The sequence below is a fragment of the Heterodontus francisci genome, chromosome 30 (assembly GCF_036365525.1).
Source record: "Heterodontus francisci isolate sHetFra1 chromosome 30, sHetFra1.hap1, whole genome shotgun sequence".
Lineage (NCBI taxonomy): Eukaryota > Metazoa > Chordata > Chondrichthyes > Heterodontiformes > Heterodontidae > Heterodontus > Heterodontus francisci.
The window spans coordinates 40,427,477-40,453,908 of record NC_090400.1 but is presented as its reverse complement, the minus strand read 5'-3'; the positions used below and the strand labels follow the sequence as shown (position 1 = coordinate 40,453,908).

The 26,432-nt window shown below is 41.1% G+C and overlaps 1 protein-coding gene across 2 annotated transcripts in view; it reads left to right on the top strand.

Annotated features, from left to right (window-relative positions):
• LOC137346698 (PHD finger protein 12-like) overlaps positions 1-26,432 on the top strand; it is an 88,544-nt gene that overhangs the window by 46,382 nt on the left and 15,730 nt on the right. For both annotated transcript variants that reach the window (XM_068010406.1, XM_068010407.1), the window contains 3 exons: positions 5,311-5,431; positions 24,868-25,000; positions 26,205-26,369. In XM_068010406.1, coding sequence (XP_067866507.1) covers positions 5,311-5,431; positions 24,868-25,000; positions 26,205-26,369 — 419 coding nt within the window. The remainder of the gene's footprint in view (positions 1-5,310; positions 5,432-24,867; positions 25,001-26,204; positions 26,370-26,432) is intronic.

Here is a 26,432-nt window from a genome sequence, read left to right as displayed (position 1 = left end):
TATCTTCCTCTGCTGCAAATATTTATGCAAATTTCCCATAAGACATAGTGATCTCTGCCACTCCATACTCCAACAGCCATCTGTGTAAAGACATTTCTCCTAACCACTCATCATCTCAGTAACTTTAAATTGATAAGCCCACATCATTGACTTTCAGTCAGAGGATTGTCTTGCCCCATATTATCAAAATTCATTATTTCATACCCTCTATTAAATCTCCTCTTGACATTCTCTGCTGCAGTGAAAGGGTTCCAGTATCTGAAGTTGTTAATTCTAGCTATAGTTTCCTATCCCTGGCATCATCCTGTTGAATTTATGTTTATCCTCTATATGACTTAAATGCTCATTCTATAATGAGACAACCAAAATGGCACGTTGTATTCTAACTGTGGCCGAAGCAATTTTTGAGCCATTCATCATTACATCTTTATTCTTCTACTCTATGACTTTATCTACTTGCACTTTCATTGCATATTTGAACCCATAACTGTCTGTCTGTTCAGTGATTTGTTTCCATATTTAGTAGCGTTTTGGTTTCATGTATGAAATGTGACATGGCTCCAATATGAAATTGAGGTGGCAATAGGGTTTAAATCAAGGCATTCCCAATAATCTCTTTAGCTCATCTCAGTTATGCTGCAGACATTACCTCGCGTGAAGTGGCGGGGAATTACCAGGGTTCCTGTTCGATTGCTAATCAGTAGCTGAAAGTATATATGCATATATTGCAATATGTTAATATATTCTGTTGGGGAGCCTTTGAGAGAATAGATTCTGGCTCGCTGTGGTCTTCTTTCCCCTCCCACTAGATCCATAGCCCACCAACACTCGTCAACATTTGTACAGTTGCCACTTGGGTGAGATACCAAAGGGCACATAACATAAGAAATAGGAGCAGGGGTAGGCCATTTGTCCCCTCAAGCCTGCCCCGCCTTCAGTAAGATCATGGCTGATCTGCCTCAGACCTCAACTCCTCTTTCGTGCCAGCTCCTCATATTCCTCAACTCCCCAATATTTCAAAAATCTATCTACCTCCTCTTTAAATACTTTCAGTGATCTAGACTCCGCAACTCTCTGGGGTACAGTATTCCAATCATTCACTATCCTCTGAGAGAAGAAATTCCTTCGCATCTCAGTTTTAAATGAGTGTCCCCTTATTCTGTAACTATGTCCCCTAGTTCGAGATTCCCCACTAGTGGAAACATCATCTCGACATCTACCCTGTCAAGCCCCCTCAGAATCTTGTACGAATCTTGAGATAACCCCTCATTCTTCTAAGCTCTAATGAATAAAGGCCTAACCTGTTTAGCCGTTCTTGATAAGTCAACCCCTTCATCCCAGGAATCAGCCTAATGAATCTCTTTTGAATTGCCTCCAATGTCAGTATATCCTTTCTTAAATACGGGGACCAAAACTATACACAGTACTCCAGGTGCAGCCTCACCACCACTCTGTACAGTTGTAACAAGACTTCCCTATTTTTAAACTCCAACCTCCTAGCAATACAGGCCAAAATTCCATTTGCCTCATTAATTATTTGCTGCACCTGCATGCTAACGTTTTGTGTTTCATGAACAAGAACACCCAGATGCCATTGTGCTGCACTTTTTTGAAATCTCTCTCCATTTAACTAATAGTCTGCCTTTTGATTCTTCCTACCAAAATGCATGACCTCACACCTTTCTACATTAAACTGCATCTGCCAAGTTTTTGCCCACTCACTCAACCTATCTATATCCCCTTGCTGATTCCTTATGTGCTTATCACATGTCTTCCCACCTATTTTTGTATCGCCAGCATATTTGGATATATTAGTCTGCCCCCTCCAAGTCATTAATATAGATAGTAAATAATTGAGGCCCTAGGACCGATCCTTGTGGCACTCCACTAGTTATATCTTTCCAACCTGAAAAAGACCCATTAATCCCGATTCTCTGTCTTCTGTGTGTTAAATTATCCAATAACCCAACAAGGAGTCATATCCTTGGGGGAGGGGGGAGAAAATTATAACAAAATAAAATGTGAAAAGAAGCTAACTTCTGCACTTTACCAACTATAGTGTCTTTCTGTTATCGCCCTTTGTGAAAGACTAATGCTGATATCCATATGTCTTTAATTTGTCCATACAATAATTTTGCTACCTCAGTATTTTCTAAATGTTTATTTTTTTGTATAAAAATAGTCTGTACATAACCCTGAAACAGGCATTTGCTTTGCTGAAAGGAAAGGCACATAATAACATACAAACGTATGAATTAGGAGCAGGAGTAAGCCACTCAGCCCCTGAAGCAAATGTGATCTTTTATAACATTAATTTCTCAAAAGCTCACTTAGCCAACAAAATACAAAACAACTTGCATCCATATAGCACCTAAATTTTTTTTTTAAATGGCCAAAGACCTTCACAGCAGCGTCACAAAACAAAGATTTGACACAAGTCACATAAGGAGGTGTTAGGGTAGATAACTGAAAGATTAGTCAAAAGATAGTTTATAAGGAGTACCTCAAAGGAGGAAAGAGGTTTAGGGAGGGAATTCCAGAGCTTAAGACCTTGGCAGCTGAAGGCACAGCTGCCAATGGTAAAGCGATTAAAATTGGGGTGATCAAGCGGCCAGAATTGGAAGAGCGCACATATGAGTATTGTAGGGCTGGAGGAGATTACAGAGAAGGAGGGGCGAGGCCACTGGAGTGATTTGGGGGGAAAAAGGATGAGAATTTTAGAATCGCATTAACCAGGAGCAAATGTAGTTCTGTATACAGTCAAACATTTTTTTTTACTTCAACATAACACTTCACTTCAAAACCTGCCAAGAGTTTGGAAAGAGGCAAACTGGAAACCCTCTTTGTCTGAGCGTCCAAAACACGCAATGGTCTCCTTTCAACTAAGATGCTTCCACATGTTCTCAACAAATATTGTCTTTGGTTTCTCTGTTTCCTTTGAAAATCTGAAAACTGGAAAACTAGTATTTTTGCAACATCTATAATAGATGCCATACAGACTTTTTAACGCTGATTTATTGGATTGTTGCCAAAAGCGGTAAATGAATGTTACTTCGACTCTGTTACCTTTTTAGCACATTTATTTATGAACAGAATCTTCGCTATTGATATAAAACAGTACATTAAAAGCCCCAACCCCTGTGCCACAAATCTAGGTCCATTTCTTTTCCCCATCTAGTTCAGTCTTTGATTTTCCTGCCTTGCCTTTCACTTCCCAAAGATTGCAGCTTTTGAGGTTGCAGTAGCCAACAGGGTCCTCATACCTGGCCTAAGTGTCCATTTTTAGTCTGAGTAGACAGTAAGTTTCTATGGGCTGTGCATCTGAGGGAGCTATTAAAACTATCCTTATCAATGTTTGCTTTCACTCGATAATGATTAGAAGAGGGAATCATGATTGCTGCCCCTGGCCAGCGATGTGGTGGTAAATTCTAATCCTCCGTCTACTCCTGGTTGAAATATTTAAATTCTGCACACACTAGGAATTGAATGAGAAATTGCTCTAGATTAGATTAGATTAGAGATACAGCACTGAAACAGGCCCTTCGGCCCACCGAGTCTGTGCCGAACATCAACCACCCATTTATACTAATCCTACACTAATCCCATATTCCTACCAAACATCCCCACCTGTCCCTATATTTCCCTACCACCTACCTATACTAGTGACAATTTATAATGGCCAATTTACCTATCAACCTGCAAGTCTTTTGGCTTGTGGGAGGAAACCGGAGCACCCGGAGAAAACCCACGCAGACACAGGGAGAACTTGCAAACTCCACACAGGCAGTACCCGGAATCGAACCCGGGTCCCTGGAGCTGTGAGGCTGCGGTGCTAACCACTGCGCCACTGTGCCGCTCTAGTTCATACAAACTTGTTCCTTAGTGCATTTAGCCACTGGGCAATCAGTGGGGCACTCAACACTCCTTTAAATGCATCTTATTTGCTTTCAGATGTCAAAGGGTGCAGATATATAGTTAGAACAAATCAGAAATGTAGGCAATGAAAAGGACCATGTTTAGATGTGAACTCATTTATGTACTTGCATTTTAAAGCTGAGGAATAGCTTCTTTATAAATGTAAATGAGAATTTTGAAAGCACTGCGAATGATGTCTTAAGGACGAGAGTATTAGTGCTTTGAAGTATTCGTATTGGAGAGAACTAAAATGGCTGGCCTCATCACATTCGTTTCTGGATACTATGCCCAAAGAACAACATTACCGCAGTGTGCATGAAACAGCCTACCAGCTGTACTGGTGGAGTACTGATTTATTCTTCAGAGCCATTGGTTGAAATCACAGCACACATTTAAACTTAACTATCAATGGCCGGGTTTCCATGAGCTCTGGTCTAGGTTACTTGTTAATGGACAAAGTGCTTATCTGAGGGCCTGTGAAATAATAGCCTTGCCTTGTAAAAGCACTTCTTGGTTGTCGTCTATGCAGGGAAGTTTCGACCTAACTATCTTGATTGGTTAGTTGTAAGAGGGTGCTGGCAGTGAGAGTTCAAAGTGAAGGGTACAGTATAAATTTGCAATTGTTCTTCATTCCATTTTATTACTGGGACATTAATAATCCTATTAAATTTACAGTTAAATATAGTTTTTTTTCATTTGGAACTTTATAAATCAATGTTTTGTTTTTTCTTTCCCCTCCCTCCCCTGCACTATCCCAACCACACTGAGGGGGGGGGGGAAAGAAATCTAGATTTAGCCTGCAGGCAATGCTCCATCTAGTTTCTCCTGGCTGTGTGTGGCCTACTTGTTGCACTGCGCGATCCCTTTGTTTGCCGCATGGCTGTGCATGTGCACATCTTGAAGGAAGCATTGCTTGTGCACAGCCTGTTTGTTCCCTGCACGGTACATTCTGGATTGTTGCACACCTGCAAAGCTTAGAGGGAACATTGCCTGCAAGTTAAACATGCATTGCTTGCTGTGTAATGGAATGGAAAGTGTCCAATTATGAATTGGGAAGCACTTAGCGTGCTTTTCTGTGGTTTCCAGCTCAGGTCACAGCAAAGGCAGGTACTCCAATTGGATTGCAAATATGCCCTGCTGGGGCTTGAATCTTTGGTATCCATTATCACCTGTAGCAAGCCATGGATGGAAGAATCCTACTACATTTTTATAAGGAACCACACTGACTGTAGAACTGTGAAGGAATTCCTACTTCCAACTGCTTGCCTATTCAACTCAAAGTTTGAGGTGTTGGAGCAAAAAAGGTTAAAGGAAATCTAACCATGGAGTTAGAGATAGGCACGTAAATCAAAACCAATCTTTGCTGCAGATATTGACACACACTGTATTATGCAGGTACCAGTAAAAGGAGAAGAAAAGAGGAAACAACAGGGAAGAATGTGAAGAGGGCACAGCATGAACTAGACCACAATGGCCTAGTCCCATTGCCTGTCAAAGTTTGCTTCACTTGTAACAGGTGGGGATTTAATTTCTACATTTTTCTTCTTGCATATAAACAGCTGAATCCCTAGATACAAAAATGAACATGTGAGCAAGTGGGCTGCAAAAACTTGCTACAGTGTTGAACACTCAGACTTGACTTGTTCAACCTTGATGTCAGTAATGTGCTAGATAATTTTAAAGTGTGCAATTTTGCCAAGATTCTTTTGTCAACTATAAATTATTTAGTTTGTATCTGCATGATGACAGCCCACCTGTTGAAGAATTTGTGTCTACTCAGTAATGCTCAGGAAACTGTATGCAGCTGGCAAACTGTAAATAGTTGACTGGTCTTTTATAATGCTGGGCAACTGCAGCTTTTCCAATTTCTGTGCCCCACCATTTTGCACTAGTTGTGACCTTGCTGTCTTCAGAATTGCAGGTGTGAAACTGCAGCTGCCACTTTGTGCTCAAGGTAAACCAACATGCTGCAGCATTTGAACCACTAAACTTCTGTAATACAGTGACTGCTAGGTGCTAATTTGACATATTAAAAATCTACTGGATGTTCCAAATGTGGATAAATCTGTAACTTGTATTGCGTTGAACAAAACTGAGTTTTTTTTTACTCTGATCTTGAATTGGTAATCATAAATGCACTATTTTGACAAATGATTTAAGTGAATGAACTCTAATTTTATTTGTGGACATTAACATCATGCCTCAGTATCTTCCAAAAGCTTTCTCACATTTTACAAAACTTGATAAGTGATTTCTTTCCTTCAGATACCAGATTCCCTTTTTGAAAATAGGTATCCTAGGAGATACAGTTCAATAAGTGCTAAGCATTCATCTCAATAATGTAAACTTTGGAGCACAATTAAAGAATGATTTAATCCTGGGTCTGATTGCACTACCAGCCCTGTCCACAAGATAACTGCCTGATCTGTTCTGGTTTAAATGGTGACACTCAAAGGTCAAAAATTGACCTTGCCACACCTGTGTCATAACCATTTGATTTTTACAAGCATGATCCTCAATTAGCTGAAGTAGTCGTATTTGGGCCAATCAGGCCAGTCTTTTTGAAGCAATCCGCCTCCAAAATGAATTTAGAGGCTCTACGAATGTTTCAGAATAAATGTAAACTTTATATTGGGGTGACTAACAAAAGGAAGCATGCCTCAGTTAAGATTGGCCCAACAGAAGTAGTTCTTAAAGTTTTGTTTTTAATTTGTCTGGAGCATATGGTTATTATGGCTTCAGTAGAGGGTTAATATTACAGGAAAAGCTGCTTTGGTATCTAGAATTATTTCAGTGTCACAGAATCAGGGAAGCTAGAATTCTCGAATTTCCATCAAAGCATTTCTGAAAAAAATCATCAGTTTTCTTTGCCTGAATTTCACAGGCTTTTAAGTATGTCATTTGGCTTGATTATTAAACTCTTATTAACAGAGCCCTATCAATGAACATATGTAAGTGAACTCAGAATCCCTGCTCCGTTGTCACAAAATCTGATCCATAACTCAAGTCCTATATTTAACTTCCTTTTCCCCCCCACCCAAAAACAGTGTCCACTTGTTCGATTAGTCTGTAGATTCTCTTTAAACACTACATTGGCCTGTCACTTGAGTAACCCGGGAGCAGTTTTTTCAACAAACTACATTGTGCTGCTAATAGTCATTATGTATAAAACTTGAGATGTACAGGGATGCAAGTTGTTACCAGGTGCTTGGGTAACTTTAAAAACAAATCAGAAAGATGTTCTTTCTGCCTTCTAAAAGCCAATAAAATGTATCTGGAATCCTTTGACTAGTAACCACAGCTTCACTGGCCTATATGGGGTCCCTGTTCCCAGCACATCAAATTTAAAATTCTTAGATTTAGATCACTATCTAAGTAAACATCTCTAATCTTACAATCCTGCCTTCTGAATATTACATTCCTCTGACTCCAGCCATGAATCTATCCCTCCTTGTTCCACCATTGCTCCTGCAGCTACCTATTCATATATGGGGAGACGGTGGCATATTTGGTAATGTCATTGGACTGGTAATCTAGAGGCCCGGGCTAATGCCCTGGGGACACCGGTTCAAATCCTATCATGGCACTGGTAAAAATCAATTAAAGTGAAAGCTAGTTTCGCTAATAGTGACCATGAAATTACCATCGGTTGCTGTAAAAACCCATCTGGTTCACTAATGTCCTTTAGGGAAGGAAATATCTGTTCCTTACCTGGTCTGGACTACATGTGACTTCAGACCTGCAGTAATGTAGTTGACTCTTAACTGCCGCCTGAAATGGCCTAGCAAACCACTCCGTTGTACCAAACCAGGACAGAAAAATGAAAAAGGATAAGACCTGACATCGACTTAGACACCAGAAATGACGTCGGCACACCCAACACTGCAAATTACTCCTCACTAGCATCTGGAGACTTGTGCCAAAATTTGGAGAGCTGTCCCACAGACCAGTCAAGCAACCACCTGCCATAGTCACACTCCCAGAATCATACCTTACAGTCAATGTCTCAGACACCACCATCGCCATTGTATGTCCTGTCCTACTGGTGGGACAGACCCAGTGGGGGGGGCGGCACAGTGGTATACAGTCAGGAGGGAGTTGCCCTGGGAGTTCTCAACTTTGGACCCCATGACGTCTCATGGCATCAGGTCAAACATGGGCAGGAACGACGAAGTTCAGTCTTCACACTGAGCATGCCCTCCATCGTGTTGTGTGGCACTACAACTGTGCTAAATGGGATATATTCAGAACAGATCTAGCAGCTCAAAACTGGGCATTCATGAGGTGCAGTAGGCCATCAGCAACAGTAGAATTGTGTCCAACCTCCATCTGTAACCTCATGGTCCAGCATATATTTCATTCTACCATTACCATCAAGCCAAGGGATCAACCGTCGTTCAATGAAGACTACAGGAGGGCATGCCATGAGCAGCAACAGGCACACCTCAAAATGAGTTGTCAATCTGGTGAAACTACAATGCAGAACGACTTGCATGCCAAACAGTGGAAGCAGCATGCAATCAACCGAGCTAAGTGATCCCACAACCAACGGATGAGATCTAAGCTCTGCAGTCCTGCCACATCCCGTCATGAATGGTGGTGGACAATTAAGTAACTAACAGAAGGAGGAGGCTCCACAATTATTCCTATCCTCAACGAGGGGGAAGCCCAGCATGTTAGTGCAAAAGACCAGGCTGAAGCATTTGCATTCATCTTCAGCGAGAAATGCCGAGTGGATGATCCATCTTGGACTCCTCCTGAGGCCCCCAGCATCACAGATGTTCAGCCAATTTGATTCACTCCACGTGATATCAACAAACGGTTGAAGGCACTGGATACTGCAAAAACTATGGGTCCTGACAACGTCCTGACGACTTGTGCTCCAGAACTAGCCTTGCCCCAAGCCAAGCTGTTGCAGTACAGCTACAACACTGGCATCTATCCAACAATGTGGAAAATTGCCCAGGTATGTCCTATCCACAAAAAGCAGAACAAATCCATCCAGCCATTTGCGGTTCCATCAGCCTCCTTGCAATCATCAGCAGAGTGATGGAAGATGTCGTCAACAGTGCTATCAAGCGGCACTTACACAGCAATAAACTGCTCACTGATGCTCAGCTTGGGTTCCACCAGGGCACTTAATTCCTGGCCTTATTACGGTCTTGGTCCAAACATGGACAGAAGAGCTGAACTCAGGAGGGGAGGTGAGAGTGACAGCCTTTGATATCAAGGCAGCATTTGACCGAGGTGTGGTATCGAGGAGCAAAACTGGAGCCAATGGGAATCGGGGAAAACTCTCCACTGGTTGGAGTCATAGCACAAGGAAGATGGTTGTGGTTGTTGGAGGCCAGTCATCTTCATCCCAGGACGTTGCTGCAGGAGTTCCTCAGGGTAGTGTCCAAGGCCCAACCATCTTCAGCTGCTTCATCAATGACCTTCCTTCCATCATAACGTCAGAAGTGGGGACGTTCGCTGATGATTGCACAATGTTCAGTCCCATTCACGACTGCTCATATACTGAAGCAGTCCGTGTACATATGCAGCAAGACCTGGGCAACATTCAGGTTTAGGCTGATAAGTGGCAAGTAACAATTGCACCATGCAAGTGGCAGGCAGTGACCATCTCCAACAATAGAGAATATACCCACCTCCCCATAACATTCAATGGCATTACCTTTGCTGAATCGCCCACTGTCAATATTCAGGAAGTTACCATTGACCAGAAACTGAACTGGACCAGGCATATAAATACTGTCTGTACAAGAGCAGGTCAGAGGCTGGGAATTCTGAGGCGAGTCAGACACCACTTGACTCCCCAAAGCCTGTCCTCCACTTACAAGGCCCAAGTCAGAAGTGTGATGGAATACTCTCCACTTGCCTGGATGAGTGCGGCTCCAAAAACATTTCAAGAAGCTCGATGCCATCCAGGACAAAGCAGCCTGCTTGATTGGTACCCATCTACCAACTTAAACATTCACTCCCTCCACCTCCTGACGCACAGTGGCAGCAGTGTGTACGGTATACAGGATGCATTGCTGCAATGAAGGCTGCTTTGACAGCACCTTCCAAACCCACGACCTCTACCACCTAGAAGTACAAGTGCAGCAGATGCATGGGAACACCACCACCTGCAAGTTCCCGTCTGTGCCACACACCAGTCTGACTTGAAACTGTATCACCGTTCCTTCACTCACTGAATCAAAATCCTGGAACTCCCTTCCTGACAGCACTGTGGGTGTACCCGCACCAGGTGGACTACAGCTGCTCAGGAATGTGGCGCGCCACAATCTTGAGGGCAATTGGGGATGGGCAACAAATGCTGGCCTAGCCAGCAAAGCCCAATTCCCATGAAAGAATTTAATAAAGTCCCACTCTCTGGAATTCCTTTCCGAAGCCTCTCCATCATCCTCTCTTAAAATAACACTTTGACGAAGCTTTTGTTAAACACCACTAATCGTTCGTTCTTTAGCTTGGTGTCCATTTTCCTCATTGGTCTTTAATTTTTCTACATTAAGACCAATAGCTACAAGTTACTGTTAAATGATATGTCAGAACATTTAACTTGTGAGAAAAGGCATAAAACAAAACTGTTAGAAATATGGAATTAGAAGAAACTGGCTGGAAATGCACATCAAGCTAAACTGCATCGAAAAGAGAAAAGGCATTCGGGTTGGAATTTTCACTTACAACTTAACGTTAATCTGTTCTATCCCTTTTCAGATGCTAATGAATCTGTTTATTTCCATCATATCGTGTACTGTTAACATAAGAATCCTTAACTACTGTTAGCGCATCTTTATAAGATAAAAATGGAAAATGCTGGTCATTTAGCTTCTATAAAATGAGACAAGTTATTATAACATTTAGATGTGTACTTTCCCAAGTTTGTGTTTTTTTATTTGACAAACTTTTGTGTATGGACTTGCAGAAATTCTCATTGTAGCTCCAGAATACCATTAGTTTAATAGGCCACAGCTTTCTTGATCCAGCAGTACTGAGGTATATCTTTCTATATCTTATTTACGCAGTTACTATTTTCAGTCCATTTGGGGCTCTACAGCAGCACACAGACTTTCTTTTAACTCCTTTTGAATTAGATTGGCACTTCTTATTCTATCTCTTGTCCCATACCCTTTTATGTAACAACAGTATAGACTTTTTAGTAAATGTGCTTTAGCACTAATATTTCAACACATTCCTCTAGATTATTAATAAGTGATTATTTAAGCCGTATTTTGTTTTAAATTGAAGAGCAAAATGACTTTGGGTAACAATGGTGCCATGTAAGCATCATCTTTGGGAACATGGAGAGTAGTATTTTTGTGATAAAGATTGATTGTATATAAACTTGACTAAGTATGTCTAGTGCTGCCTAGATTAACTTAGAAAATTGTTTGACTTCTAGGTACCTGCATCTTAATGTACAATAGGTTATTTATAATTGTTTGCCAAGAAATCTGTAGTTGTAAAAACCCTCTTTGGAGCCTGGATGATGGTTTTTTTTTTCATTCATAAACATCTGCAGCAGTGACACTAAGCAGCCGATGTGATTCACGTTTCCCGCCCAATCCCTCCCCCTTCCGCCCACGCAATGATATGATTATAGTTTAATTCTGAACAAAAACTGAAAGGCCTCTCATGTCAGACTGCAACTGAGCCAGCTACACTGGTGGCCAACTGTGGGTAACCAAGATGGTTGACTGAAATTCCCCTGGCGGGTGGGGGGCTGCTGCCGGTGTGTGTGTTAGTTCTTGGACTTTGAAGGAACTTTTTCATTACATGTTTATAAGGAGGTAAAGGGACTAAAAAGTAACCTGGAACACACAAAGCAGTATATACTCGCTGTTACGACTGACAACTCCAGTCAAAGCCCCCAATCAAAATATACGATTCTGATTGTAGTGGGAGAAACGCACTGTTAATTCAGTCCCATCGCTCCACAGATCACCTAACATATCATTTAAAACTTTCCAAATTAAAGAAAGACCCAGCCAAATCGTACCATCTATTAACCCCCGAATGAGGCTAACTAAAGTAGGTGTCTTTAAATCAACAAATTAACTCTTTAATTAGAAGAGTTAAATTCTTAAACACTATGAAGATATAAACAACATTTAAAATAGAAAAAATTGGAGTCACTGCAAATTTACAGTCCAATGTTGCTTGAAGTCCTCACAGTCGTCCGATGCGGGAAAAAAAGGTTCTTCCACAGTAGAACTGTCTGTAGTCTAACTTCAGCAGTAGGTGATGCTTTCCTTCTCCAGTGAATTTCAACAATTAATGACTTTCAAACACTTTCAGTAGAATCAATCTGACTTTAGAGTTTTTGAGGGATAAAAGATTATCACTGTCTAACTTCCTTTCCTTCAGTTTAAATTACCAGAGATCTCTGTTTTGGCTTGACTTTTTTTTTGAATTTTTTGAGAGATATTAAACTGACTAAAATCCTCTTCCTTCAGTTTAAATGGTTGCGACAAATGTATTGCTTAATACTCACTCCCAGTGGCGGTATCTCTGGTAATGAGAATGCACCCTTTGAATTGCAGTCTCCAAATGGCTGTTTTAAGGCAACGAAAATGCACCTTCCTATAACTCTTGAGGCTTGCTGGTTCTTAAAGCAATACTGATCCTTTGCAAGCCTTAAAGGCAAACCGCATACTCCCGGAACAAAAAAACTACAGGACCATGACATTGCCTATTATTTTGCCTTTTCCTTTCGGAACATAGGGAAATAGGAACAGGAGTAGGCCATTGAGCCTGCCCTGCCATTCAGTATGATCATGGCTGCTGATCAACTTCAATGCCTTTTTCCCACACTATCCCCTTATGTCATTTGTATTTAGAAATCTGTCAATCTCTGCTTAAAACATACTCTGACTAAGCTTCCACAGCCCTCTGGGGCAGAGAATTCCAAAGATTCACAACCAACTGAGTGAAGAAATTTCTCATCTCTGTCCTAAATGGCTTCCCCCTTATTTTGAAATTGTGTCCCCTGGTTCTAGACTCCCCAACCACGGGAAACATCTTAGCTGCATCTACCCTGTCTATCCCTTTAAGTATTTTGTAGGTTTCAATGAGATCGCCTCTCATTCTTCGAAATTCTAGAGAATACAGGCTCAGTTTCCCCAGACTCTCTCCATAGGGCAGTCCAGCCATCCCGGGAACAAGTGAATCTTAATTGCACTACCTCTATGGCAGTAATATCCTTACGAAGGTAAGGGGACCAAAACTGCGCACAGTACTCCAAGTGTGGTCCAACAAGGTTGTATACAATTGAAGCAAGACTTCACTTATCCTGTACTCTCACCCTCTTGCGATAAAGGGTAACGTACCATTAGCCTTCCTAATTGCTTTCTGCATCTGCATGTTAGCTGTCAGTGACTTATTGATAAGGACACCCAGGTCCCTTTGTACATCTACACTTTCTAATCTCTTATCATTTAAGAAATACTCTGTCTGTTCCTCCTACCAAAGTGGGTGGCCTCACATTTTTCCACATGGTATTCCATCTGCCACGTTCTTGTCCACTCATCTAAGTCTGTCCAAATCCCCTTGAAGCCGCTTTGCATCTTCCTCACAACACGTTCCCACCTAGTTTTGTGTCATCCGTGAACTTGGAACTATTAGATTTGGTCCCCACATCCAAATCATTGATGTATATTGTGAACAGCTGGGGCCCAAGTACTCATCCTTGTGGTACCCCACTAGTCACAGCCTGCCAATTGGAGAATAACCCGTTTATTCCTGCTGTCTGCTTTCTGCCTGTTAACTAATCCTTAATCCATGCCAGTACATTACCTTCTATCGCATGTGCTTTAATTTTGCTATCCGACCTGCTTTGGGGGACTTTATCAAAAGCCTTCTGAAAATCCAAGTATACCACGTCCACTGACTCCCCTTCATCAATTCTGTTAGTAACATCCTCAAAAAACTCCAATAGGTTCGTTAGACATGATTTCCCATTCATAAATCCATGTTGACTATGCTCAATCAGATCATTATTATCCAAGTGTCCATTTATCATATTCTTTAGAATAGATTCTGCCATTTTCCTAACGACTGATATAAGGCTAACAGGTCTGCAATTCCCTGTTTTCTCTCTCCCTCCCTTAAATAGTGGGGTGACATTTGCAACCTCCTAATCTGCAGGAACCGCCCCAGAATCTATAGAATTTTGGAAGATGATCACCAATGCATCCACTATCTCCATAGCTGCCTCTTTCAACACTATTGGATGTAAAATATCAGGTCCTGGGGACTTATCAACCTTCAGCCCCATTAATTTCTCCAATACAACCTTCTTACTAATTTCCTTCAATTCCTCATTTCCCCCTAATCCCTTGAATCTCTAATTCTGGGAGATTTCTTGTATCTTTCTCAGTGAAGACAGACATAAAAGTAATCATTTAGCTTCTCTGCCATTTCTCTATTCCCCACTATAAATTCTCCTGACTCTGCCTGTAATGGACTCATATTTGTCTTAGCCAAATGTTTCCTTTTTACATACCTGTAGAAGCTTTTACATTTTTGCTGGCTTACATTCATATTCTATTCTCCATTTCTTTATCAGTTTCTTGGTTCTCCTTTGCTGTACTCTAAAATCCTCCCAATCCTCAGGTTTACTTCTATTTCTGGCAACTTTATAGGTCTTTTCTTTTAATCTTATACAATCCTTAATTTCCTTTGTTATCCACGGTTGACTGCCTTTACTTTTGGGGTTTTTGTGCCTTGAAGGAACGTATAGTTGCTGTAAACTATGTAATTCTTTAAAGACTATCCATTGCCTATGTACTGTCATACCTTTGAATGTATTTTCCCAATCCACCTCAGCCAATTTGCCCCTAATACCTTCATAATTTCCTTTGTTCAAGTTTTTTCACCCTGGCTTCAGATTGAACTCCCTCACTTTCAAACATAATGTAAAATTGTATCATATTATGGTCAGTCATCCCTAAAGGTTCTTTTACAACAAGATTACTAATTAGCCCTTTCTCATTACATAATTCATAATAGCCTGTTCTTTAGTCAGTTCCTCAGTATACTGCTCTGGAAAACCATCCCTAACGCACTCCAGACACTCGTCCACCACAGCATTAGTGCTCTTTAGGTTTACCCAGTCTGTGTGCAGTTTGAAGTCACCCAGATTACTGTATTACCCATGCCATGTGCTTCTCTAATCTCCTGATCAATACCATGCCCCACACTACCACTACTGTTTGGTGGCCTATAAACAACTCCTACCAATGTTTGCTGCCCCTTGCTGTTTCTTAGCTCCACCCAAACAGATTTCGCATTATGTTCTTCCGATCTGAGATCCTCCCTTAGCAATGTACTGCTCCCATCCCTTATTATCAGCGCAACACCACCACCTTTTCCTTTTTGCCTATCCTTCCTAAATGTCGAATATCCTTGAGTATTCAATTCCCTGTCTTGGTCACCTTGTAGCCACGATTCCATTATGGCAATTAGATCATACCCATTTACCTCTATTTGGGCCTTTAAATCATCTACCTTGTTGCGAATGCTGCATGCATTCAGGTAGAGTGCCCTTAACCATGGCGTCTTGACATTATTCTGCATTCTAAGCCTAGTTGATGCTTTCCTTTGTTTCCCCTGCCTTCTAATGTCACTTGCTACTATTCTACCTACTGTTATCAGCTTTACTTCCTTCCAATTTGAGCTACCCCTCAGGTTCCCATCCCCTGACAAGCAGGTTTAAACCCTCCCCAACAGCATTATCAGATCTCGCTGTGAGGATATTAGTTCCAGTCCTATTAAGGTGTAGCCTGTCCAACTTGTACAGGTCCCACCTGCCCCAGAACCGGTCCCAATCCCTCAGAAATCTGATGCCCTCCCTTCTACACCAATTCTCCAGCCACATGTTCAATCGATCAATTCTCATTCCTATGCTCGCTAGCACGTGGCACTGGGAGTAATCCTGAGATTACTGCTTTGGAGTAAAAGCCTGCTCAGGTCGGGAAAAAGAACCCAACCTGGCCCAAGTCGCTCCGATTTTGCCCCGAACACGACCCTGACCCAAGCCCCACCCGACCATTCCTTTACTTATCTTCCTGACAGCAAACCTCCAGGAAGCTGTAGCGCATGCGTGATGACGTCATAGAGATGTCACTTGCTCACTGTGCAGACTCAGTTTCGTCCCGGACTCCCAGCTCAGCTAAGTTTTTAAAAAAAACTTCAATACTTAACAGCAGAACACTTACCGTGTGTGTCCGGCCCGACCTGAGCCGAGCACGAAAGCCAGACCCGGAAGAGGGGCCCGACCCGACACGTGTCGTCTGGTCCTGTTGAGTTCGGGTCGGGTAGCCGGCCTGTACTTTGGAGGTCCTGCTTTTTAATTTCCTTCCTAACTCCCTAAAATCTGCTTTCAGGACCTCATCCCTCTTCCTACCTATGTCATTGGTACCAATGTGGACCATGACCTCTGGCTGTTCACCCTCCCCCAGAAGGATGTCCTGCAGCTGCTCCACGACATTCTTGACCCTGGCACCAGGGAGACAACACACCATCCTGGAGTTGCGTTTACTGCTGCAGAAATGCCTGTCTGATCCCCTGACTATCGAATCCCCTATCAGTATTACTCTTCCACTCTTCTTTCTCCCCTCCTGTGCAGCTGAGCCACCTGTGGTGCTACGGACTTTGCTGTGGCTGCACTCCCCTAAGGAACCATCACTCTCACCAGTATCCAAAATGGAAAACCGATTAGAAAGCAAGATAGACTCCAGGGGCTCCGACACTGCCTGCCTGGTTCTCTTAGACTGCCTGACGGTCACCCATTCCCTCTCTGCCTGCATGCTCCTAACCTGTGGTGTGACCACCTCCAGAAACATGCTATCCATGTAGTCCTTTGCCTCGCAGATGCACAACAGTGACTCCAGCCGCCACTTGAGTTCCGAAACCCAGAGCTCAAGCTTCTGCAACCGGTGTGTCCATGACTTCCCACGTATCGCAGGATGTACAATTCACTTGGCCAAGCTGACCTGCTGACATACTGTAACTTTAAAAACTTTGTATTACAATGAGAAGTAAAATAACTCACCAGTTCCTCACCAATCAACTCCTTCCCCTGTACCAAAGAGAGAGGCAGCTACTGGAGGCTGAAAAAAGGTAGAAGAGAGAAAGAAAGGAGTGCCTCCCTCATGCACCAAACTCTCACTTTACACTTTGTGTACTCAAATTTATTTTCTTAATTTATGTTCCCCTACTTACCAAACTCCCTTAACACTCTGCCCTCCAGCAGCACTCAGTGCAGACAGACAGCACTGAGACTCCCCTGATTTAACCTTGCATTTAGGTTTATACTGGATTTGATGGATAAAATTTCACAGCTGTGCAATGTTAAAGGAATGAGCACACACAATATTCTAAATGAAAGTCCATTCGAACCATTTCATCAACCAGAAATTCAAAACATGTTGCCATTTTTCCTATAGCTATAAGCCAAAGAAGTGTTTGGGAATTTAAAAACATAGCAATTTGAGATTCATGAAGGATTTTGTAAAAATAAAATTGTAGCATTTTATTATTTGCTGCCTGCTGATTTGGAATGTTGCAAGGCAGTAAGCTAGTGAAGCTAATAAATCACAGCAACTCTTTGGCTGGATCATTCGGACTCCAGTTAGAGTGCAGTACTTTATTTCTGCTTTGCTCCAAAAAAAATTGAATTAACCAGTAATTCAAGTAAATCAGCATGGAGCAACTTCTGCTTGATTTCAATTCATGTTTGTAGATAAATTAAGCCACTTTTAACTGGAGAACAGACTGTACTTGTACTCATGCTAGACCAACTGTTTGATATGTGGTACCTCTGATATGTTGAAGTGGACAGTTTTGTTGCTGTTGTGCTCCCATTGCCTGCTGTAGGCGATTTTTGGATTTACAAGGCAGAACAAAGGACATTCAGGCAGTAAAAATTAGCAAAGATGATTTTGTTTCACAGAGCAGATCAGAGACCTTTATTTTCACTGCTGTTGAGACTTTTTTGGCTAAGTCTCACCATTTAGAAGTTTTTGATATGAATGCTTCACCAAAGTCCATCAGCAGATATTGCTAAATGCAGAAGTTCCAATGATGGAGTGTACTCCTGTCACTACAGTAACAAATATACTGGCTCCTATAAAGTCCCTGCATAAATGCAAGACTAGGTGAGGCAATGAGCATACAGGCCAGGAAGTTCCCAGGTTTGATTCCCATTTTGTGTTAACTCCTATAATGTCAAAAATATACAGTTAGCTTGAGAGCTTTTTAGGCAAGAGACTGTTCAAATCAGTCACAGTTTTCATTTCTGATTACTATCCAATAAGCTGTTTAGGGAATGGGCATATATATGGTAAGCCGAGGATTGGACTCTGGTGTGATATCACAGCTGAATAAAACATCTACGCTCGCTGCCTTTGGTCACTTAGGAAGGTATTGTGGGCCCTCTGATCATGAATCATACTCCAACATGAGTAGACACCTTTAAGAAACATAGGGGAAAAAATAAGTGTAGAACAGATTTTCTGTCTGAGCACTCCTGACATGGAACCGCACCTGCCAGGAATGTATTAAGGGAAATTTGGACTGTGGAAATGCAATTTTCTGATAATTAGACTGCGCACCTACTGCATGCAAGTGTAAAATTTAGCTGTTATTACATTTTTCTTCAACATGTAACAGGTGACTAGTTCAGTTGCTAACCTTAGACCCAGATATAAATCTGTATGAGTAATAAATCCTTTTGAGGCATGGAATTTAAAAGCAAATTTTGGATTAATCACAGTATTGCGCACTATAATCAATAGCAAGTGGATTAACATGCTCTATTGATCTCTGTCCTCTTGGACAGAGTGCACATTGGATGTACTAAGAACTTTTCCGATGTATTAAATTGATAATCAAAGTAAGTGTTTTCATTCTGATTGATCAGCATAAATTTGTAATGACAATGCCACTTTAGTTGAAACCCACAAAGATTTAATTTAAACTTGATAGCTGTCATCTCAGCAGCTACTGGGTTAATGTATGCATTAGCCATGCTCCGTATCTTAAAGAAGAAACTAGTTTGCTCAGGCAAAGTATAGTATTTTCAAAGCGAGCCAAATCCAATGCTTCCTCTCATGAGTTCCTTGTCAGCGTCAGTCTGTGTCATTGTTCTTATTAAATATTCTGTGGTTAAAGATGGAAGTGTCATCTCAGTTTTGGAATATTTGATTACCTTGCAGTAAATTTAACCAATATCCACTATTACATAGGTCAGGTAGCATAACACTTTCATGCAGACATTTATTTGAATTTTGCAAGCCTGGTTTTTGCTGAATCTTAAGGATCTTCCTCAGGCACTTTTTTGTTTTATTAAACTAGCACTCATACATGCTTGACTGTTGCCTTATCCTCCCACATATTTCTGCTGAATTGGTGTCAAGGCCAAATACTCGAAGACTTGGCATTGTTCAAGATGTGCAATTAAAAATAACTTTAGCATCCTAACAGGGTTAGTTTGTTTTCACTGGCCTGGTGGACAGTTTTGGTGCCATAGAGTTATATAGCACAGAAGCAGGCCCTTCGGCCCATCGTGTCCGTGCCAGCCATCAAGCACCTATCTATTCTAATCCCATTTTCCAGCACATGGCCCGTAGTCTTGTATGCTGTGGCATTTCAAGTGCTCATCTAAATACTTAAATGTTGTGAGGGTTCCTGCCTCTACCACCCCTTTGGGCAGTGTGTTCCAAATTCCCACCGCCCTCTGGGTGAAAAAGTTTTTCCTCAAATCTCCTCTAAACCTCCTGCTCCTTACCTTAAATCTATGTCCCCTGGTTATTGACCCCTCCGCTAAGAGAAAAAGTTTATTCCTATCTACCCTATCTATGCCCCTCATAATTTTGTATACCTCAATCAGGTCCCCTCCCAGCTTTCTCTACTCTAAGGATAACAACCCTAGCCTATCTGGTCTCTCTTCATAACTGAAATGCTCCAGCCCAGGCAACATCCTGGTGAATCTCCTGTGCATTCTCTCCAGTGCAATCACATCCTTCCTATAATGTGGTGCCCAGAACTGTACACCGTTCTCCCGCTGTGGCCTAACTAGCATTTTATACAGCTCCATCATAACCACCTTGCTCTTATATTCTATGCCTTGGCTAATAAAGGCAAGTATCCCATATGCTTTCCTAATCACCTTAGTTACCTGTGCTGCTGCCTTCAGTGATCTATGATCAAATACACCAAGGTCCCCCTGACCCTCTGTACTTCCTAGAGTCCTACCATCCATTGTATATTCCCTTGCCTTGTTAGTCCTCTCAAAATGCATCATCTTCTCACTTCTCTGGATTAGATTCCATTTGCTACTGCTCTGCCCATCTTACCAGCCCATCTATATCATCCTGTAATCGAAGGCTTTCCTCCTCAGTATTCGTAACACCATCGTGTCATCTACGAACTTACTGATCATACCTCCTATATTCACGTCCAAATCATTAATGTACACTGCAAACAGCAAGGGTCCCAGCACCGATTCCTGCGGTACAACGCTGGTCACAGATTTCCAATCCCAAAAACAACCCTCGACCACCACCCTTTGCCTCCTGCCTCTAAGCCAATTTTGGCTTATACCTTCTTGACCAAGCTCCCTTGCAGGACATCAACTGCTTTACCCTCATCTACACACCTAGTCACCTCCTCGAAAAATTCAATCAAATTTGTTAGACATGACCTCTCCCTGACAAAGCCATGCTGACTATCCTTGATTAATCCCTGCTTTTCCAAGTGGAGATTAATCCTGTGTCTCAGAATTTTTTCCAGTAGTTTCCCGACCACTGATGTTAGACTCACTGGTCTGTAATTACCTGGTTTATCCCTACTACCCTTCTTGAATAATGGTACTGCATTCGCTGTCCTCCAATCCTCTGGCACTTCTCCAGTGGCCAGAGAGGATTTGAAAATTTGTGTCTGAACCCCTGCAATCTCCTCCCTTGCCTCACATAGTAGCCTGGGATACATCTCATCTGGGCCTGGGGATTTATCCACTTTTAAGCCCGCTAAAACCACTAATACCTCTTTCAATCCTAATATGTTCAAGTATAATCACAATCCCCTGCCCTGAGTTCTACACATACATCGTCCTTCTCCATAGTGAACACAGGTGAAAATTAATCATTTAAAACCTCACCTATAGCTGTCTTAGCTGAGGTCATAGTAAAGAGGTAATGTGATGAAATAGTGGAGTAAAAATTGGAAGTGTGCACACCAGCATTTGAGCTTCAAAAAAACCTATTGCAAAACTTTGCAGTAATGCTCTTTTGTAAATTATAGGCGAGGAAATGCAAACGTCCTGCTGATGCTTTTAAATGTATTTTCGTTCCTCAAATTCCAGTGCAGGGTTTTTGAATATTGGCTCAGTTTGTCTTTTTAATACCTTATTCATCTTAATAATAGAGTTTTTCACTATTCATTTTCCATTTGAGTTGTTACCTTGAGAATGTAATGCTCCTGAAATTTCAATCTGACTTCTGAAGTACCTTCGTTTGTGTATTTTTAAGCAGTACAGGCAGCAGATTTTGTCTGAGCATGCTGTCAGTGAGCTTTAACTCTTTTTCTGCATTCAATAAACAGAGGTTGCTTTGCCAGTTTCACACATCAGGTCATCCTCCTGAAGCTTCATTTCTTATATTAGTATTGTTTCTGTTTTAGTGCTTTTCACCTCTTCCCAGTGAATTAATCATCTTTCCCCCACCCCGAATTTAACCACTAGAAAATGCTAGTGGCGTTTTGTTTCCTACTTTTTCATTTGGTTTAACATCTCATTCTCAGGAGAGATTGGTTTGCTAACCTGGGTCTCTAGATATATAGTGTTGGGCATTAAACTGATGTAACATTTTTATTGAAGTTTTGTTCGTTTAACAAGCGTTCTCTGCAAATTGCTGAGCTAGATCGCTCTGAAATGAAACAAATCAAGTTTTTACATAAACGCCACACATGTATTGAAGTAACATTTGCATCCCCCCCCCCCCATGTTTTCTTGTACTAGCGACACCCTTGCCTCTGGATCAGAAGGTTGTAGCTTTGAAACACTATTCCAGGACTTGGATGCAAAATCTGGGTTTATACTTCAGTACAGATTTATGAGGGGTACTGTATGTCAAGTAGTATCTCTGACTTCTGATTGTTTTAATATTTAGCACAATTCCCTATTTCTTATGAGTCTCTTCCAAAAAATAATGAAAAACTTTAAGTGGAGACCTTATCTTCCTGTTAGATTGGCTCAGGTGGATGATGAAATTTTCATGGAATTATTTGAAAAAGAATGTGGAGTTCTCCTGGTCTGCTGGGCAACATTCCTCCTTTACCCAGCACTATCAAAAAGCAGATTAATTTGTCATTCACCTTATTGCTGTTTGTGGGATTTTGTGTGTAAATTAGTTGATATTTGCCTGCATGACCATTTCAAAGCCTGCCCTCTCAGTTGGATGTAAAAGATTCCGTGGCACTATATTTACCATTCTGCCAGAATCATCTAAACCAGATTATTTGGTCATTATCACATTGCTGTTTGTAAGACCTTACTGCAAATTGGCTGCCGTGATGACGCTTTAAAAGTACTTGACGTCCTAAGGTCATCAAAGGTGCTGTACAAAGGCAAGTCTTTCTTTCATGCAACTGACTGTAGGCTTTGATGCTTTTTAGATTTTGTCAACATTGGTCCAGAATCTCAAATAGCATCTGAGTATCTGAAGCTGCCAAATGTAAGAAACACAAATTGAAGCACAAATTTTTCTATTTCCATTTGCTATCTCACAACTGAGAACATGCAGAAGTTGCCTGAAAAGATGATTGCTGGTTCATTAATTATCAAGCAATGTTTTGAGGAACAGCTTCTAATCTCTTAACCTGCCTCAGAAGTACTTCCTCTAAACCAAACCTTTGTACTGTTTCCCCCATTGAGGTGGAGTGGCCTGCACCAATCTTAATTTTGCATTTGTTGTTGCTTGCACATCGGGGATTGATCTTGGTGCCCAACCCATGCCTGTTTGAACAGTAGTAATGGCCGGGCCATCATTTTCAAACCTCTAAACTTGGAGGAAGAAAAAGGTTAGCTTTGGCCTTTTAAAGGGGGCTCCCTTGGCTCAGCATCTGGTTCAGTGTGATGAGAAATTTGAATTCATCACCATAAGCACTATTTCCATTTTTTATTTGGAGTGTGAGTACTGTGGTTATCTTGTACCAGCATAGAAGGGATATAGTTCCCTTAATATAGAATGTTGAAAAACTAAACTGTATTAGATACAGGAGTGAAGCAGCATACACAGTATGGAACTCTTGGATCATTTGTTGCATAATGTGAGGAATTGTGCAGTGTTTGCTTCCAGATTCGACTGCGTATGCAGATAGCTGCAGTCCTAGGTATTAGGGTTGAATATAAAATGGTGCAGTGCTTCCAAGAAGCCATCATCCAATGCTAAGGTAAGTGCTTACTAAGTTCAAATACATGAGATTCACCCCAGGGACAAGATCTTGGTTTATTAAAAGACTGAATCCATAACCAGTTATTTGTCTTGCACAAGAAAATAAAGGCTCTGATATCTCTACTGTTAACTCTCTCCAACTTCCCACTGCCTTGACTAGTCAAATCAGATTCCTAAGATGAATGAGAATCAATTATTGGGTGTAAAAGTAAGACTACAGCCATACCTGGAGTTCTGCCTCACCCTCAAAAAGAAGACATCACGTGGTACCTTGGCATTATAAGATCTATAGTATAGAGAAAGTAAACCCAGAACAGATATATCAAAGTAGCAGGACCAGAGGGGACAACTTTAGAATTATGATGGGCAAGTTTAGGACAGAGGACAGGAAATGTTTTTCATAGAGCAGTATGATCAGCAGCTGAAATGTGATGCTTGGAAGGACTTTTGAGGCTAGGACTGTTCACGAAAAAGCTGGATGCTATAACCAGAAGAAAGCAGAATCAGTATCGTGGAAAAATGAAATTGAATGGATGAAAAAGTCGTCTTCGTTGAAACCTTGTGATCTTTACTGTCTTGTTTAAAAGAGCTATTAAATTTCAGAGGCATTTTGTCATTAGCTTTATAGGCTTTTCTCCAAGTATCTAAATAATGCATGGAGGGAAAAAGTAGAAATGCTCTTTGGGGAAATTCCCCAGAGATCAGATTGTGGAGCAGAAGTGTTGAGTACTGATCATTATTCAGTACTTGGCAAGCACAGTAAAATTTGGTGATGTATCTTCTGAACATAGGCCTACTCCTGCTCCTATTTTTCTATGTTTCTATATCCTGTGAGTAAACTTAGAAAAGAAGTGCTTTGTAATGGAAAATAAAGTACATTCAGATCTACTTATAACTTAACGAGTCCCATACCACTCACTATATAGGAATTTCCTTTATTCATTTACTTATGGGTAAGGTTTTGGTCATGATGGGACTACACTCTGATATTTGCATTAATAAGTCTATCCATGGAATCTAGTTGATTCCTTCATTTTAATGGTGTACCACTTGGGCATATGGGGGCCGATGTTCCTCTTCTTGATTATAAGTGATCATCTGGCTGAAGCACATGAAAGAAAATTGGTGGGGAAGATCGTAGGCTAGTAACACAACCCTTTTGATTTTCTGTCCATTTAAATTAATGGGCAAAACATTGAGAAGGTTTTTAGCGGTATGCAGTTGTCCCCATCCAGTTTTCCTCTGTGCACTCTGTCTATGCAGCATTCTGCCTTAGTGGAAGGGAAGGAAAATCTGCTGTCTTATTTTCATTTTCTACCTTTTCTCCTAACATTTTACCCCTCATGGTTTATCTGTAAGTAAAATTGTGTAAATTGCCAACTAAATTTAAAGGACTGCCATTGGTGAGTAAAATCTACTTCCATGTCTGCTGTCTGTTATTTGTTTCTGCTTACACCTAAGTGATAACTATAACAATGTGCTATTTACTTTCTAGGAGTTGTAGAGTGGCTCCCCTTGTCCAGTGTGATTACTGCCCATTATTGTTCCACATGGACTGCCTGGACCCACCTCTTACTGCAATGCCAACAGGGAGATGGATGTGCCCCAATCACATCGAACATGTGGTGGTAAGCAGTTTTGCACTCCTGTTAAATACCTGCGCCAAAATCCTCTCTCTTTTCTATTTTACAATGTAGAACTGAGTGTGATTATCATTTGTGCTATGTATTTTTAAATTGATATGTGCTTTGTGTTGGCACTGCAGAAGTTTGCTAATGCTATATAGGGTGGAGCGCCCAAATTATTTAGGGGAAATTTGGGGAGAGGGGCATAAATACTTAACTTTTTTCAAGATAAGAGTGTGTTGGAAGCACTTCCAGTATATATTTTTTAAAAGGCTTAAATTGCATACCTGGTAGAAATTGATACTCGCTTTCAGGCTTCATCTCATCCCCCTATTGTAGAGGCCATATGTAGGGTGACTCTGTTGCACGAGATTCTGGAGCAGTTTCACAGAGAAACCTGGAAATTGGTGCTTCAAACTAGCCTGATGCTAATCTAGATGAGCTCAAGCAGGAAAAGTAATTAACAAAAGTAACTTGTCCTGTTTTTTCTAAGCTTGGATATGTTAGGGTCTGTATCCATGATTGTATTTATATGTACAATTCAAAAATTCCTTTTGTCCTCTACTTTAGACTTAGTTATAAAACCCAAAGAATTATTTTTCCCTGTTTTTTGCAGGAGCTATTTTTCCTCCCTACCCTGGTCACCAAGTCTTGGACCTCTGCCACTGCTGCCCTGAACTGATCCTAAAGAGGCATGGGAGAGTCAAAAATGACCGTTACTCTGATTTATTCAGCCTCCGCTCAGTACCATAACAATATTGACAAAATCAGTAATTCAGTAATATGCATTAAAAATTAATCCCGAATTGGTGGTGCAATGTACTGTGTGTCACCCTGAAACTTGAAGGGTTTTATCCATCCAGCGGGTGTTGTATATGAATTAAATCAGTTATCATAAACGCACCAAAGTTTCAGTTCACAATCTGGGCTTCCTAGCATTACAGAAGTGAGGAGCTAATAAAGTAAACTTGAAGGAGGGAAGGTATGATTTTGCACAGTGTGTCCTCCTCAATGTGTCTGTCAAGAGTGGTTTTTAATTTCCTTATCCATTGAAAACCTTGTCCTCATCTCAGGTTGCCATGATAACATTGTTCATGCACCGGCTTTACATGTTTTAATTAGAAATGAGAAATACAATTCACTTTGAAAGTTAATTGAGTCAAAATATCTATAGAATCTTATTAAACTTAATTTAATTTCCATTCAGCTTAATCAGAAGAACATGACGTTAAGCAATAGGTGTAGAATATTTGACAAGTTTCAAGACCGAATATCACAGCATGCAATCAAGATAGACTTTCTAAACAAGATCCACAGGAAGTATCCACCCAATCGCAGGCATATAAAGCCAGTGAAGAGGAAAAATATGAAAGTAAGTAGTAGTCTGAGAGGAATCTCGTTCCGCATATTTTGCAATTTGGCATAAGAAAATTAA